Genomic DNA, 15954 nt, shown 5'->3' with positions numbered 1-15954 from the left:
TTTCCCCCCGCCCGATGTCGCCGGTGGAGTCAGACGGAGGCCTCGTCGTCGGGGACCCGCGACCGATGCCACTACCACCGCCACTGCTGGCCCTTCGGCGAAGAAGGCCAGGAGGAGAGAGGGCGCCTCGACCACCGCAGCCGGCCCACCCACGCCCGGAGGTGACGGTAGGGATCGTCGAGACCAGGCACCCCTGTACCGTCCCTCCGGGGTGAAAGCTCCCCGGGGTGGCAAGCCACGAGCGGCTCGTGGCAGGCGCCGCTGATGTGACTTTTTCCCCTCCTGTTACCCCTGTTCCCTTCCCCGGCCCATCTATGTTTTTGTTATACAATAAAAAGTCCCTCCTAGGAGGGACTGTATTTTGTTACAAACTGTGTTTATTCACTACATATGATGGGGATACGATGTGTAGATCCTTGGCTAGTGTGGGGTTGATAGGAGAGCTAGACTTTTTAGCCTTTGGTTGGTTGCTACATATATATATGCGTGCTTAGCAAGGCCTGTAGCTAACACTCGGTCGAAAGGGTTTTTTCTTCCTCGGCCTGGAGACTTATGTTCTTCCTATAAAGGTAGAGGTTAGTTGTGTGTTCTGTTACTTTAAAACAGTGATATTGAGCCACAACACTATAGTGTTGGCCTACAGAAGTGCTTGTGTGTGTGTAATTGTACCACAGCCTTTTAGACCGCTCTCTCTCTATCAATCTTCTGTGTTTCTTGAAACATAAAACACAGGTGTCGTGTTCACACATAAACCTTGGCCTTGTTATAAACCCTGTTCACAGATGTAGTCTGTGGCTATCGTGCGTTGGGTTAGCTTATCCTATGGATATACGCTGTTCATTTAGCATGCTGGCTACTTAAGGTATCGTCATGGCTGTTTATTATTGTCGTATACGAGGGTTGGGTTCGCGAGGGGGTAACCGGATAAACCCCTCCTTCCCTCTTTTCTGATTGGTCGGGGGTTTGACCCTCTTTTCATTCGGTCCTGCCGCGCTGATTGGTCAGTACGGCACGGGGGGGGGGGGGGGATTCCCTGACTCCTCACCTATCATGGTCGGTTGAGTCATGGGATTTCCCCCGTCATAGAATACGTCACTGGGCACGTTTCTATTGGGCGCTGACTTCCGTGAGTTCTTTACAGGCCCCATGTGTGGTTCTCTGTTATTGTCAAGTTGTCGTGGCAGAGCGTAGGGACTTGGTGTTCTGCTACGCTCGATATATGTGTAACTTGAGCCTTTTGGTCACATGGCTCAATGTTACATTGACTTCAAGTTGTTGCTCACGTGGGAAGTCTCTCTGGGGGTTCCCGTCCACTCCTTGTGGAGTAGGTTGACGGGGTATTGTCTTTTTCCCTCAGCCGCGTCACATGGGACCCATGTCCGTCTTCTTTTTTCTCTTTTCTTATAGAAAAGAGGAAATAAAGAACAACGGCTTCTTGTCGTTCTCCCAGGCGGCTTGGAGGAACAATGTCTGGTGTCTTGTTAGACTATCCATTGATGTGTTTTGGGTCTCGACGTGTACATAGTGCTGGCCCTGGGTGCTTCTCATAAGAATCACGCATGGGCCTGCGCGCCTTGGTTGCTCATCATTAAAACGGCGTTTTTATGGGGCGACTGGGATGGAGTCTTGTCTCTTCCGAGCGCCAGTGTTGTCTCGATGAATTCTCGTTCATATCTGGGGGATGTTAACGGAATAGATCAAAGCATAGGCAGAGGGGTCTCACGCCCTTGGGGTGGGCCACAGAGCGCGGTACGTAAGGGACCGTCTGGGTGGCGCCCTCTATAATGTTTTGGATCGACACGCGTACCTACCCCCCTCCTAATGTTGGGGATGTCGGCGTGATTAGGGCACGGGACTGGTTCTGGTTGCGCCGGTCCAGGTCAGTTAACCCGTTGTCCGCCTGGGACGCAGATCTGCTGTTCTGGTACCCTGAAGGACTTATGCTTTTTTCGGGGGGGGGAAATGCCGGGTCGGCCCGGGTGTCACAGGGTTTTGACATTATGGAGATGTTCGTGGTTGTGTTACTACGTGTTACCCCTCACTGTTGCTTGGTCCATGTTGTGTTGTACCTTGCGCTGCGCTAAGGGGGCCTGGTCCTTCTCCATTCTTTTCGCCCCCCTCTTCTCCTGCTTAAGCATGGCCGGGAGCGGGCTGTTATGGTGGTTCTTATGGAAATTGTTTTCGTTGACCCGTAGGCTTGGGATAACCCCTTTTTGAAAACTGAAACACTTGTACTGCGGTATAGCCAGTGTATACCCGCAGGTGTGTTTTGGAGTTTTTTCTTGAGGGGTTATAGGAACAACCAGTGAAAAAATTTACAATTCCCGCACTCACTTTTTCTCTGCTTTTATTGTCGTCAACGTTTCGGCTATTCAGCCTTCATCAGGACAGTGGCATGAAACAATGAGGTCTCGCATTAATTTTATACAATTCCAAGGTCTGTTTTGGTTGATTGCATAACAGGGAGCACCTGTGCCTTCCTGTCAATAAACCAATTGGTTGAGCTTGCAGCCCCACTGGGTACTGCAGCAAAAAGAGAGACAGAGTTAGAAATGCAATAATTCAACCTCAGAACAAAACATTTTTGAAACATCGAACAGTCATATTTACAACACAATATAGTTTAGCATATTTAATATACAGCAATATGACCGAATCATTGTGAAACATTAAACCATCATCAATGGGATTCAGTGGAACAGTTTACAAACACACACTTAAATCCAGTTCATCATTGAGTCCAAAGGTGGTCCCAAATGTTTGAAGTTCCGTTATCCAATAGGCTTCTCTCTTGAGAAGCATCTGTTTCAGATCCCCCCCACGTCTAGAAAGGACCACTTTTTCAATACCACAGTAACTGAAAGCTGTGATTGGATGGTTGGCATCTTTAAAGTGGATGGCTATAGGGCTATCTGGATTATTATTACGAATAGCTGAACGGTGTTCAGATATTCGTGTTTTTAGTGCTCTTGTTGTCATTCCAACATAGGCTTTGGAGCAGCTGCATTTTATTAGATAAATGACCCCAGTTGTTGAGCATGTTATAACTCCATGAATTTTATAGATTTTCCCTGTAAGAGGGTGTGAGAAAGTCTTACTTCTAGTGGTACAATTACATTGTGCACATCGTCCACACTTGTGGTTGCCATCAGGCAGAGATGGCATGCTGCTTGATCTTTCAAATAAACAGTCTGCATGTACAAGTTTGTCTTTCAAATTCTTTCCTCTACGGCAGGGGTCAGCAACCTTTTTGACATGGAGTGCCTGTTTGAAATATAGTTGTAACTAGTGTGCCTCAACAATATTCCATGCATCGTAATTTTTTTTCTCATAATCAGGTCTTTTTAATGATAATTTTTACATTATTACATCATTATTGTTATTATTAACAATATTATTATGATGGTTGTATCAACCCTAAATCTGAGTTGGGGGGGGGGGAATGCAATGCAGACAAACAGCTGCATACAGTGCGACCATTTCACTCACATTTGCCCATTCATTTTTGGACACATCACACACCATCGGTGTGTGTACTGTACGGGTGCTGTCATAGCTCCACCTACAGACCTAATGGAGAACACCAGGAGAACACCAGGATGTGAATGGAGGGTGAATGTGAGGTATATCGTGTAAATAAGTTTTGATTGATCGCAAGACTACACTGTAAAAAAAAAATTATTAGTTACCAGAACTTAAAAATATTGAGTTCAGTTACTGTGCATTAAGGTTTTCAGTTTTCAATCCATAATAAGTTAACAGAAAAATAAGTACACAACCACATTATTTCAACCTAATAAAACTATGTTTATTGTCATTGTTTTAAGAACACAAGTTGACTTGGTAATACTCACATTTTGAGTAACAAAATGGCTTTTAACATGTGCAATGTTCAATGAAATAGAAAAATAAATAATATAATTTGTTGATTAATCCCACTGGTCACAATGGTGACCGTAATGTTTTTGTTACAAGGCTCTGCAAATGTTACTGAATGATGTAGCAATGTATTTCCAGCTAAATTGAAATAATAAACAAATAAAGGGTCTCAATTAAATATGTGGAAGTAAAAAGAACCTGTGGGAGGATTTCAACAAGATAAATGCGACAACAGTGCAAAATAGTTCACTATAATATTTCAAAGCAAAAAAAAAAATTAAATAATTTTTTTTTTTTTTTTTTTTTTTTAGTGCTGCCCCCGGTGCCTATGCAAATGCCCCCGCGTGCCTATGCACAAATGCCCCCGCGTGCCTATGCAGGCACGCGTGCCTAGGGTTGCCTACCCCTGCTCTACGGTAAGTAATTATTGGTGGAGAATCAAATAAGTGGCCTACATTAGGATCACTTGAGAGGATATGCCAGTATTTCTTGATAGAATGTTTTATTTCATGTGATCTATCAGTATAATTAAGAACACAGACAGGCTTTCTTTTTGTCTTTCTACCCCCTTGTGTTTTTGTTTTTACTTTCTGAAGGGCCCTGTCTATGCATTCATCTTCATATCCTCTTTGTTTAAAACGTGATTTCATTACCTCAACTTGGTTGTCAAATCGTTCTTTTGTGTCACAGATTCTTTGCAATCTATGGAACTGTCCTATTGAACCAAGGGTTGTGGTTGGTTCCCTGGTGTGTTGGAGCGGAGTCAACTCCCGGGTTAGTCCGTTTGAGTGTGCCCCCGTACGTTTCATGACGTCTGCCAATCGTGTCAGCCTTCTCTGCCTCGACCCCTCTAGAGAGTCGGGGAGTTTTTGTGGAGGCTGTGTCACTGTGACATGGTCATGCATTAAAGCGTTCCGTCTCCAGACGGATTTCAGTCTTATTTTTTTTTTTTTTTCGTCAATTTGATTTGGAGTCTGACGGAATTGGCTACCTGGTATAATATGATTTGTAGATGCGTAGGGCATTTTGACCATTCTAACCAATCAAACGTGAGCTTGACGCACACACGCTGCTCACAGTGCCCTCCCCCTCACAGACCTGTCTTGTCACAGACCCGTATCATTTGCACCGAAGATAGCAAGCGTGCAGGTCCTCTTTTAACACCACTGAAGCATTAAACAATGGCCCAGTAAACTATTCACTTTAGTTTACTACACAAGGCGTTCTCTAACATTATCTAGCTGGCTAGCTGATAGCTCATAACATAATTGAAATTCGTTTTTGAAGCTGTGGCTAACGTTAGCTAGCTACCGTTCTTCGGGTGGCTAACGGTTAGCTACCTAGCAACTGTAGCTTGCTAATACGGGCTGTCCTGGCTGGCTAACTTTTATTTCGCAATGGAGTGGAGCTAACTAACTGTACAAATCGATGTGATTGGCTCAGACTGTATTTTGTACGGTTGGCTGCCTGGCTGTTGTGGATTTGGGTAGCCAGCTAGCAGCTAACATCAACTCAATGTCAACACTATGTTGACACTGTGAGCGAGTTTGCCGACAGCAATGTAACAAACAATATGGTCCGTGCGGAAGCATTATCCCCAACACATAGTTATTAGCTAACGTCAGCATAATAACGATAATGGAAGGAGTAAGCCGGCCACTAAAAAGAAAACACACGCAGTGTTCTCAGACGAAAAGGATGAGCGGCACCACCCAACAAAAGAAAGTTACGAGAGGATGGAAGTTTGAAGATAGCTGGCTAGGCTACAGTATGATGCGGTGGCTGTAGACGGTGGTGAGTTGTTAACTTGTTCCGTGTTCCGCAACTATGTCAAAAAGAAAAACAGAAACAACACATTTGTCATTGTCGTGTTACTTCACACTACAAATATGTGAGTCCTCTGCTGTGGTTGTGAGTAGGGCTGGGCGATATGGAAAAAAATCATATCGCGATAACAATATGATAATTTTATTTTATTTCTCGATATCGATAATTATCGAATTGTTATAAGTATAAAAATAATTTTTTTTTTTTTTTTTTTTTTTTTTACAACAGATGTATGTTTATTTTGCAGCAATTCTTTGTCATTGCCGCCATCTTTAGTGTTACATCCCCTCACACTCCAGTTCTCAGGCTGCAGCTGGTTTAAAAGCTAAAGTAAACCGGCTTCTCTGCTGGCTGTGGCTCCAGAGGAGTTGAACAGTTCTGGCTCTGCTAGTTTATTTTTGATCTTTTGGCGCTTTTTTGGTGGACAAACCACCGCACATGTGCACTGTGACTCGTGACTGGAGTCTAGTTCTGCTAGCACACATAGCCTACTGTGTACAGACGGTTTCAAAATGTATTTTAAATTAGAAAGCAAACAAAATAAATGGACAAGAGAAAAAGAAATCTGAATTTGGTCAGTATTGTCATTTGGACAAGCAAAGCCATTACTTTAAGTTGCAGGCAAGAAAGACAAGTCTGTCCACTGTCTCTGGTTTTAAAACTGCCCTGTTGCAGGTAAAAAAAAATATAAATATTCGATATCGATTATTAAAATATATCGCGATATTTATCGTTATCGTTATATCGCCCAGCCCTAGTTGTGAGTATCCTTTATTAGCTTAACTCCGTAGCAACATCACACAGGTGTATCTGTAGATGGTCTCCTCCCCACTGTATATTCTCTCCCCACCGTATGTATCTTTTTTTCTCCCACCCACCCTAATGTACAGTCTCCTCCCCATCATAATGTATATAATCTCTGTTAGGATCTATGGGTAACAGTACTGTATATTTGCATATCGTATATGTCACAAATGTAACATTACTATATACCTGTTCTGTAGTATGTCATGTATGTCCCTATGCCATAAATGTTGTGTATGTCATAAATGTCACTATGAATTGAAAATGGGGGACCCTGATGTAAACAAGACAAACGTCTTTCTCTGGTCTGCATCCCCTTAACAATTGTGTGTATTGAGCCGTACTGTATTGTACCCATTCTGCAATCTGTTAAATATTGATTGTTTGTTATAACATATTGCAGAATCGGTACAATACAGTACATCTCAATACACACAATTGTTAAGGGGTTGCAGTTGCAGACCAGAGAGACTTTCCTCTTGTTTACATCAGGGTCCCCCATTTTCAATTCATCATAACATATATGACATACTTGACATACAGATAGATAATACTGCTACATCTATACATTTATGACATACCAGATTTACAAATACAGTATTGTTTGTGATACAATAAGAGTCTAAAAAAGAGAGTATATACATTTGACGAAGAAACTGTACATTGGAGGAGGGGGGGGGGGGGGGGACTGTACATTGGAGGTGGTTGGGAGGGGGGGGGTAACTGTACATTGGATTATCGACGAAACCGAAACAAGTAGGCTCCCTTAAAACGCCAACGCTATTAAAAAGAAATACAGTGGAGGTTAAAATAAGAATATGACTTGGCCTGAAAAAAAGTTTAGTCAGGAGATTTTTTTTGCTTTAATTCCTGGACATGGTGCACAACAATGCCAGCATACGCCCCTTCCGCCGGGGTGCTGTTTCAGCTGACCCCTTTGGCGCCTGTCTAGTCTGCAGTGCTCCAGGCTCAGGTCGAGTGCCTGTTGCCTGGATTGAGGGATCGACCTCTTCTGGAGGTCGTCTCCCCGGTGCGCTGCCTGCTCCCGCTGTAGGTGTAGCCTCTTGAGTGCTTCGAGTTTACAGCCATGCCACCCTGAACACGCCCGACCTCGTTCGATTTCGGAGGCGGTATAGGTTCAGGCCTGGGTTGTGCTTGGATGGGTGACTGCCTGAGTATACCAGGGTCAGTTAGTCAGGCGGCGTGCTATTGGGGGGGAAGGGCCTGCTCTTGGATGGGCCCTGTCCGAATACGCTGGCGATGTGGGGGGCGGTGTCACTAGTGACCGCCTGGTGAGGTCTCGATGCTGTGGCGTCATTGGCCTCTCCAGGCCCCCATTTTTCCGGGGGGGTCCTGTCCCGTCTGGGTCCTCCTTCGCGCTACGTAGGGATGGGAATCGAAAACCGTTGGGAACCGGTTCCTAATTGGCCGATGCCTGGAACCGTGTGGCTCCCGTGACTTTCGATTCCCTTATCGCTGCCAGGGTTTTCCTACAGTTGCGCAATAATGTTAGCGTTAGCATGTAGCCATGGCAGACTCTATTTGATTCCTTAAGGGCTCGAAATTGCCTGGGTTTTGGTAATATGCTCCCGAAATGCTCCCGCAGTTTGGCTACTTCTATGTGCAGTGAAAACTACTTGAATGCTTTAGAACCTAGTCATTGATTTAGTTCAGGGTGAGCTAAAAATAGCCGCGGAGCTAACGCTAGCTAACGTGAGCTAACGCTATTTAATCAAGCTCACAAAGAGAGATAAACAGCTGACAGCGGATAGTACTGTACAAATACAATAAAACAGCAGGTGGGGGCTGTTGTGTAAACCTTGTACTCTTTAGTTCACATATAATAAGAGACGGAGTGTTTGTTTACTAGTCTCTGTAAGCCAGGAAGTACTGTGGTGCAACATACAAATGTGTCCGTGTAGCAACGTGTGTGTGTGTGTGTGTGTGTGTGTGTGTGTGTGTGTGTGTGTGTGTGTGTGTGTGTGTGTGTGTGTGTGTGTGTGTGTGTGTGTGTGTGTGTGTGTGTGTGTGTGTGTGTGTGTGTGTGTGTGTGTGTGTGTGTGTGTGTGTGACAGAAGTCAGAGGAATAACGACCTGTTATTCAATAGATTAAATTAGTTTAAGAATAAAAAAATAAATACATTTTAAGAGAATCTCAAATACATTATTTTATTTAAGTGTAGGCTATAGTTAATGTTTTATTTTTTACAGTTTTTGTATTTTTCTGACATGGGGGCTCAACAATAAATGACAATCAGAAATGTCAAGTTGCATGTTGTTATTCTAACCAGCTTAGACCCCTACGCTCTGCATCTTCTGGCCGCCTCAGACCTACTCCTATCCAAGCTCCGGGAGGGTCATCAAAGAGAAGTCGCCTATTCTCAGTCCTTGCCCCACAATGGTGGAATGAACTACCCACCCCAGTTAGGACAGCCGAATCACGTCCAATCTTTCGCCGTCGACTAAAGACGCACTTCTTCAACCATTATCTGAATAAAAAAAAATGTAACCCTAACTAACCGTACTGTCATGCACTTGTCCTAATAAACTAACCTACACTGTAGCACTCAACACTTTGATGAACATTGTTGCTCAGCTGATAGAGTTGTGCCCATCCTGATGGCTTGTTGTACAGAACTTGTAAGTCGCTTTGGATAAAAGCGTCAGCTAAATGACTAAATGTAAATGTAGTTCTGTTGCATTTCCAATTTATTTATTTAAATCATAAATTGATCAGGTATCAATAAGGGAATCGATAAAGAATCGAATCGATAAGCAGAATCGATAATGGAATCGTATCGATAAAATCCTATCAATTCCCATCCCTACTGCTACGGCCTTGCCACGGGGTTGGGCTTTGCTCGTGATTTTAGGGGTGGTAACGGGGGTTTGTTCCTTTTCCGTTCGTTCCCTAGTGGCATGCGGGTTGTGCGTTTGTGTAGTCGTGGGCTCACCCTGTGCGTTGAGTTGCTCAAGCTCCTCTTCGCGCAGTCGGATCCGTTTCCCTTCCCTCCTCCAATAGGGAGGGTCGGGGGGGCTCGGGTCCTCCCCGGTTCTGATGGTTGTGGGGGGCCTCAGCGGGGTACATTTGTCGAGCTCAGCTCTGCTCAGCTCCTGTGTTGCACTATGACGCTGAGCAGAGCTATACGATAATATAACGTACGGTTATGTATATAACCATAGTTATACGAGTATAGTGACGCTCAGCGTCAGGACTCCCCTGAGCACCCCTTGATCTTGCCTTGTGGTGAAAGATTGGGAAGGAGATGAGGGCATGGCCACACCCCTGCTTATGTAGGTAGCGGATGGGGGTGTGGTCAGACAGATGTTGGTATGTAAAGGTACATTGTGAGTTTTTATTCAGTGCGCAAGTACTGAGGTGGAGTATTTGCACTATGACGCTGAGCGTCACTATACTCGTATAACTATGGTTATATACATAACCGTACGTTATTGCTCATAAGACATTTTCTCCTTTATTTTTTTTTCTTTACATCTAACCTGCTTTTGCTCCCAGACATAGCCTGTAGGATTATAGAGGCAGAGAGGCGCTGAAACCGTAGTTTGTCACCTGTAAGTTACACATCACTAGCTTGAAAAGGATCCACCTCTGTCGAGGCAGCCTTGACCTTTGACCCCGCCGACTATCGTGAAGGCGGACAGTCGACTCCTGTATATTTTGTATTTCTTTTTCTTTTTTTGTTCTTTTTTTAGCTGGACTTTGAATATTAGAGGCACCTGGTGGGACACTTATAACTTTTTCAATAATAAAGCCACCTAAATGTTTATATTTCTTTAATGAAGTGGTTTCCAGGGTCTGTCGCCACGGGGCTCACTGTGCCGCCTCCCAGCAACAGGAGGAGAGGCCGACCGTTCCTTGCTGCGTCTCAGATGGCTATGTATAAAACACATGGGACCTGACTGTGTAATTCACTTAGCAGAGCCTTATGCCACGCCAAAGCCTTGGTGCTGGCTTTGAGTCACTTGGCAGCCCTAGGTGAGGCCGAGCCAGGGAGTCGGTGGAGGTGTCGACTCGAGTGTATAGTTGGAACGGTCTAAAGCCACCGACTCAACGGTTGAAAGCCAATTTGTTTTGTACGATCATTTCATGTATATTTAAGTTTGCTATTTTTTTTTATCAGCTTGCAATCAGTGGTATTGAGCACATTTTATTGAGTTATTCCGTGGTGCTGTGGTTTTAACAAGCCACGTTAAACCAAATGTTTTACATTTGCAAATATATATGGGAGTTTGGGGAAAATCGTTGGTGCTATGTTAAATTGGTAGAACTGAACACTAGCCCCTTTATACACATTCAGAACTTGGACAGAATGATTACTCATATTTCAAGAATGACCTTTTGATTTAAGCCTGTTGACAATGAGTCCATGAGGCCTGAATATAGACAATCATGTTGTCATTTTCTATGCCTCTGCGTTGCTGTCATTCGGCCTGGAGTCTTCAATTCCTGTGGAAAATACCTGAGATTTGCTAAACTTATGTTATGTAAAGTCTGTGCTGAACAGAGGATCTACAGCAGGGGTCGGCAATAGGCGGCCCGCGGGTCGAAATTGGCCCGCCAGCAATAATATCTGGCCCTTCAGAATATAAAAAGAAATATATATATATATATATATCGGACCAACTAGGCTAGGCTATATGTCAGCTATAATGTCCAAATAGAGAAACTACCACCACCTGCTTATTCCATGTTGAATAACAGGTAGGCAGCGAGGTGCAATATAGTGCTTGCTCTACATGAATAAAGTCGGTGGACAGCGCCTGGTGCTGAAATAACAAACAAGCCTCACCACATGTGTGGTGTGAGATTAAAACATCAGTTCAGTAAGTCATTCAAACTTTATCTTTACTTATATATGACTGACGGCACCACACATGTGAACAGTAACAATGCAATTAAACTGAAGTCAAATCGGAGCAAAAAAAGCTGAATCTGCTTCAAGAAGATGCGCTACATTAGGTATATAAGGAATTACAACAAGACATTTATTAACTAAATAAAAAATACTATTAGGCTTTTAACCCTCTAAAGCCGGGCGCAACACTAGACATGTTTTGTAAAACATTAAATATCTTTGGATTTGTTTGTGATAAAGACTTGCTTTATTGTATCGGAATCGATTGTCATCTAAAAATGTAGTGCATCTCTCAGAGAATACGCGGATGTAAAGCATAGAATCTTGAAATATCTAGATTGGTTGTTTTCTCTGGACTGCATCTAATCCGCTGTATCTATCCATTTATCATATATCTATGTCTGTCACTATAGCCAATGGAAATGCTAGAAATGGTCACATGGACTGGGAGAACCAATGGAAAATTCCTAGGGATGCACCGAATGGGAAATTCTTGGCCGAAACCGATACCGAAAATAGAAAACAATTGGCCCGAAAACCGAATGCTGAAAGGCCGAAAATGATTCATAGAATAGAATTTTTTTGTACCAATGTTGTGGAACATTATGATTATGGAAAAATATATGATTATGGCAAAACTTTACTTAAATAATAAATAATCACTATTATGGTTCCATAAAACATTTATTCAGCACTTCTGAATGCATACTACAGCACATTAATTCCATCTTTTCTCTGGCTGCCACGGCGGACATCTGTGCTCTACTGAGCGCACCTTTCTAGTCCCCAGTTGAATGTGCTCTTTTGACTCGGCACAGTAGACGCGCGACGTGTATGCTTGAGAAAGATTATATTATCAACGACAGACGCCGTCAATGTGAGAAACACTACCCCCCCCCCCCCCCCCTCGCTCTGAATAATATGCATATTAGATCACTCAGTGATTAAATAAGGATGTTAAAGACGCATTTATTGGACGCGTTGCGCGCAAAGTTTACATAGAAACAGCGCGACTCCCGACAGCGCGACATCATCACAACAACACGCGTTAGGTTACAGGTTGTTTCTGTTTCGGTATTATATTTTCGGTGAAAAAACTCTTTCTGCCGAAAGCCGAAAGGCCATTTTTTGCCATTTTCGGCCGAAAACTTTCGGTAGCAGAAATTTCGGTGCATCCCTAAAAATTCCTATTGTTTCTCAATAGTCCAGTGCGCTCCACAGAAAGGGCCGTCAGATAGACACATTGGTTGTGCGTAATGTAAGATAGGCCGATAAGAGAGAGGCGCTTGTCTCTGGTTTTATAATAAAATGGCAAACAGACAAAGGTATAATGTTCAGTGCAAATGTGTATGTCGGTTACAGTTTATTAGGCCACCTATGCAGCTCGTTTATTTTGTCCATTATCTGCCTCTGCCACAAATGTATGTCTTAGTTATAAGGTGGTCTGTCACAGAGTTAAAATGTTTTCACTATCAACATATAAAATTAGTCATTGTTTTTGTTTCCATACAATGGCTTGGAAGAAATTTGGCCCTCGGCCAAATTGCCTACCCCTGATCTACAGTGTTTCTTTCTAGAAATTCACTAACGTCAGCTAACTTCAACTTTGTGGAATTTGCCTCAATTCAACCGATAAGTCCCAACAAAGTAGTCCCAACTAAAGCTTCAGATTTCTCAAAGTTGATATTAACTGATGTTTGCTAACTTGTAGTTCAGCGACCTTGTATGTAGCGTAAATTCTGTGAATCCCATTTTTCCGCCGGGATTTAGAACTACACCCCAAATGGCAGTAATGCCAACTTTGCGGCCTACAAAATGACGTCAGAGTTCGCCACCATATTGCCCCATATCAAGCCCCCCCCCCTTTCTCTTGCTCATCCAATCACAGCGGTTGCTTCCCCCCGAGGGAAGCAACAGTTGTGATTGGAGGATCAAGGAAAAGAGGGTGGGGCTTGAGATGGGACCCATCTACCATTAGGGATGGGTACCTTTCACATTTGAACCGATACGGTACCTGTGAATCGATACCGGTACCCAACGGTACCTTTTTTCGGTACTTTAGTCTCAAGAAATTTTATTTACCTACCTCAGTCGTGAAAAAAAATCCAAACTTCAAATAACTACAATTTCGACCGTTTTCAGCTTGCCATTGCTCCGACTGCTTTGTTGTTGAATCAAGTCAAATCCTAGGTAAGCATATATTGTGCATGTGAACGTTGACATGAAAAGAAAAAAGGTAAAGGTACCATAGACGTGTTTTATGACCCAGAGTGCTCCTCCTCTTGTGGAAGCATCAGAGTGCTGGAGGACCTCTTGACCTTAGGCTGCCCTCCTCCCACAAGCAACAAGTCTCTATGAGAGGATGATTGATCCAGTGACCACTTGTCATAAACAACGTTATATATATATTTTTTTAATTGTATGCACATTTGTAGATTTCTTTATTGTCTTCCTTGTTTGATCTCGTCAAGCGAGTGACCGATCCTTCCCCCTTTCCCCCCCCTTTCTTCCCGCTGGGCCCCCTGCAGAAAACGAAGAAGGAGAAGAAGGAGGAGAAGAAGGAGAAGAAGGAGATGGAGCTGTGGAGGAGCACGCGGGGGAACACGTGGGGGTCGTGGGGGCGTCGTGACCAGGAGAAGGAGAAGGAGAAGGAGAGAGAGAGGGAGAGGGATCACAAGGAGCGCGAGAGGGACCGGGAGCGGGACCTGGCGCGCAAGAGGACAAAGGAGCGCGAGAGGGAGCGCGATATGACAAAGGAGTGCGAGAGGGAGCGCGAGATGAAGCGCGAGAGGGAGCGTTATGTGCGTTATGAGCGGGAGAAGGATAAGACCTTCCCAGACTCGCACATCACCATCTCAACCTTGATACCCCGGCATCAAATACCTCCCAGGGACCCCCACTACGCCCCAGACCCCACCAGGAGCCAAATACCTCCCAGGGACCCCCACTACGCCCCAGACCCCACCAGGAGCCAAATACCTCCCAGGGACCCCCACTACGCCCCAGACCCCACCAGGAGCCAAATACCTCCCAGGGACCCCCACTACGCCCCAGACCCCACCAGGAGCCAAATACCTCCCAGGGACCCCCACTACGCCCCAGACCCCACCAGGAGCCAAATACCTCCCAGGGACCCCCACTACGCCCCAGACCCCACCAGGAGCCAAATACCTCCCAGGGACCCCCACTACGCCCCAGACCCCACCAGGAGCCAAATACCTCCCAGACATCCATCCAGACCCAGCACACCCCACAGACCCCCCGCTTCACCAGAACATCACCAGCTCCAGCAGCACAACCAGACTGGCCCTGGCCCTGGCTACTACCCCTCAACAAACCAGAGACTCTACCAGAACCAAGAGCCTGGCCCTCGGCCCCTTCCCAGCCCACAGCATGGAGAACCACACCAGGCCCCACGCAGCTACGCAGAGGCCCTCCAAGGAAGAGTGAACACTGAAGGAGTGAGTGAGATTAAACAGCTCCTCCAGTACATCTGCACTAAGCTGAACTAGTCTCATAACACACACACACACACACACACACACACACACACACACACACACACTACTCGCATTTACGCATTACTCAATTAAGACAACATTTGTTAGTTAAAAAGAAAAGCTAGTTAAAAGCTGAATTAGAGGGGAGCTCCAGTAGCTCACCGCATATCTCGGCGCTATTTCAGCGTCGGGGAAAACCGTGCTGCGTCACGGATCTGGTGGACTCCGAGTTCGATTCCCGGACCCGCCGTCATTTACCAGAATGTCTTCCCCTGCTCTATATCCCGTTTCACCCTGTATCTGTCGGTCATGCTTGACCAGAAAAGCGATAAACGCTAAAAAAATAAAGTTTAAAAAAAAAAGAAGGCTGAATTAGTATTGATACTTTATACTGTTGAAAGAACATTTTATATATTGTTCAAAATGCATCAGCTCTAACAATGTTCTCAATAACCAAACACACATTTACAAAATACAGTAAACACCGCACGTTTAGTTCAACGTTCGTACCTCTCTTGACAATCCAGTAGTTACTGTTTTATCTGTTTTACCTGTGCCATCTCTCTTGTATAATGAAATCCCTTTCAGTTTGCATGTCGAACATCCAGGGCCTGAAGTCTTCAACTTTTGGGCTGAAGAGTTTAGCCCCGGAACTCAAAACAAACCTTAAAGATGTCGACATCATTATTCTACAGGAGACATGGTGTAAAGCTGACACTGTCACCCACTGCCCCAACGGTTATAGAGAAATAATAGTACCATCTCAGAAACACAGCAACATTAATAGAGGTAGAGGATCAGGAGGATTAATCATTTGGCATAAATCTGATCTACATCATCAAATTGACCCCCTAAAAGAGCACCCTTCCATTTTCAAGCAGTACAATCTTAATATTTTATTTTTGTCCCCTTTCCCTGTTGCCCTTCGAGAGAACCTTTTGTCCTCTCGCCAGGCCGTCATTGAAAATGAAAATGTTTTCTTAATTGACCTGCCTGGTTAAATAAAGGTTAAAGAAAAGTACTTTTTTGACGATATTTTACTGGTATGCAAGAGGATGACACAAACC

General features: G+C 44.5%; 1 protein-coding gene across 1 annotated transcript in view; it reads left to right on the top strand.

Moving 5' to 3' along the window:
- The window catches only part of LOC311225692 (uncharacterized protein), a gene marked incomplete at its 3' end in the record, with an annotated part of 50986 nt that extends 36149 nt beyond the window's left edge, over positions 1–14837 (top strand). Inside the window, exons 9-11 of the mRNA XM_084311091.1 lie at positions 4191–4295; positions 13916–14482; positions 14586–14837. Coding sequence (XP_084167217.1) covers positions 4191–4295; positions 13916–14482; positions 14586–14837 — 924 coding nt within the window. The remainder of the gene's footprint in view (positions 1–4190; positions 4296–13915; positions 14483–14585) is intronic.
- Positions 14838–15954: the final 1117 nt, after the last annotated feature.

The sequence above is a fragment of the Notolepis coatsorum genome (assembly GCF_963971535.1).
Source record: "Notolepis coatsorum genome assembly, chromosome: 3".
NCBI lineage: Eukaryota > Metazoa > Chordata > Actinopteri > Aulopiformes > Paralepididae > Notolepis > Notolepis coatsorum.
This window is presented reverse-complemented; position numbering and strand designations above follow the sequence as displayed.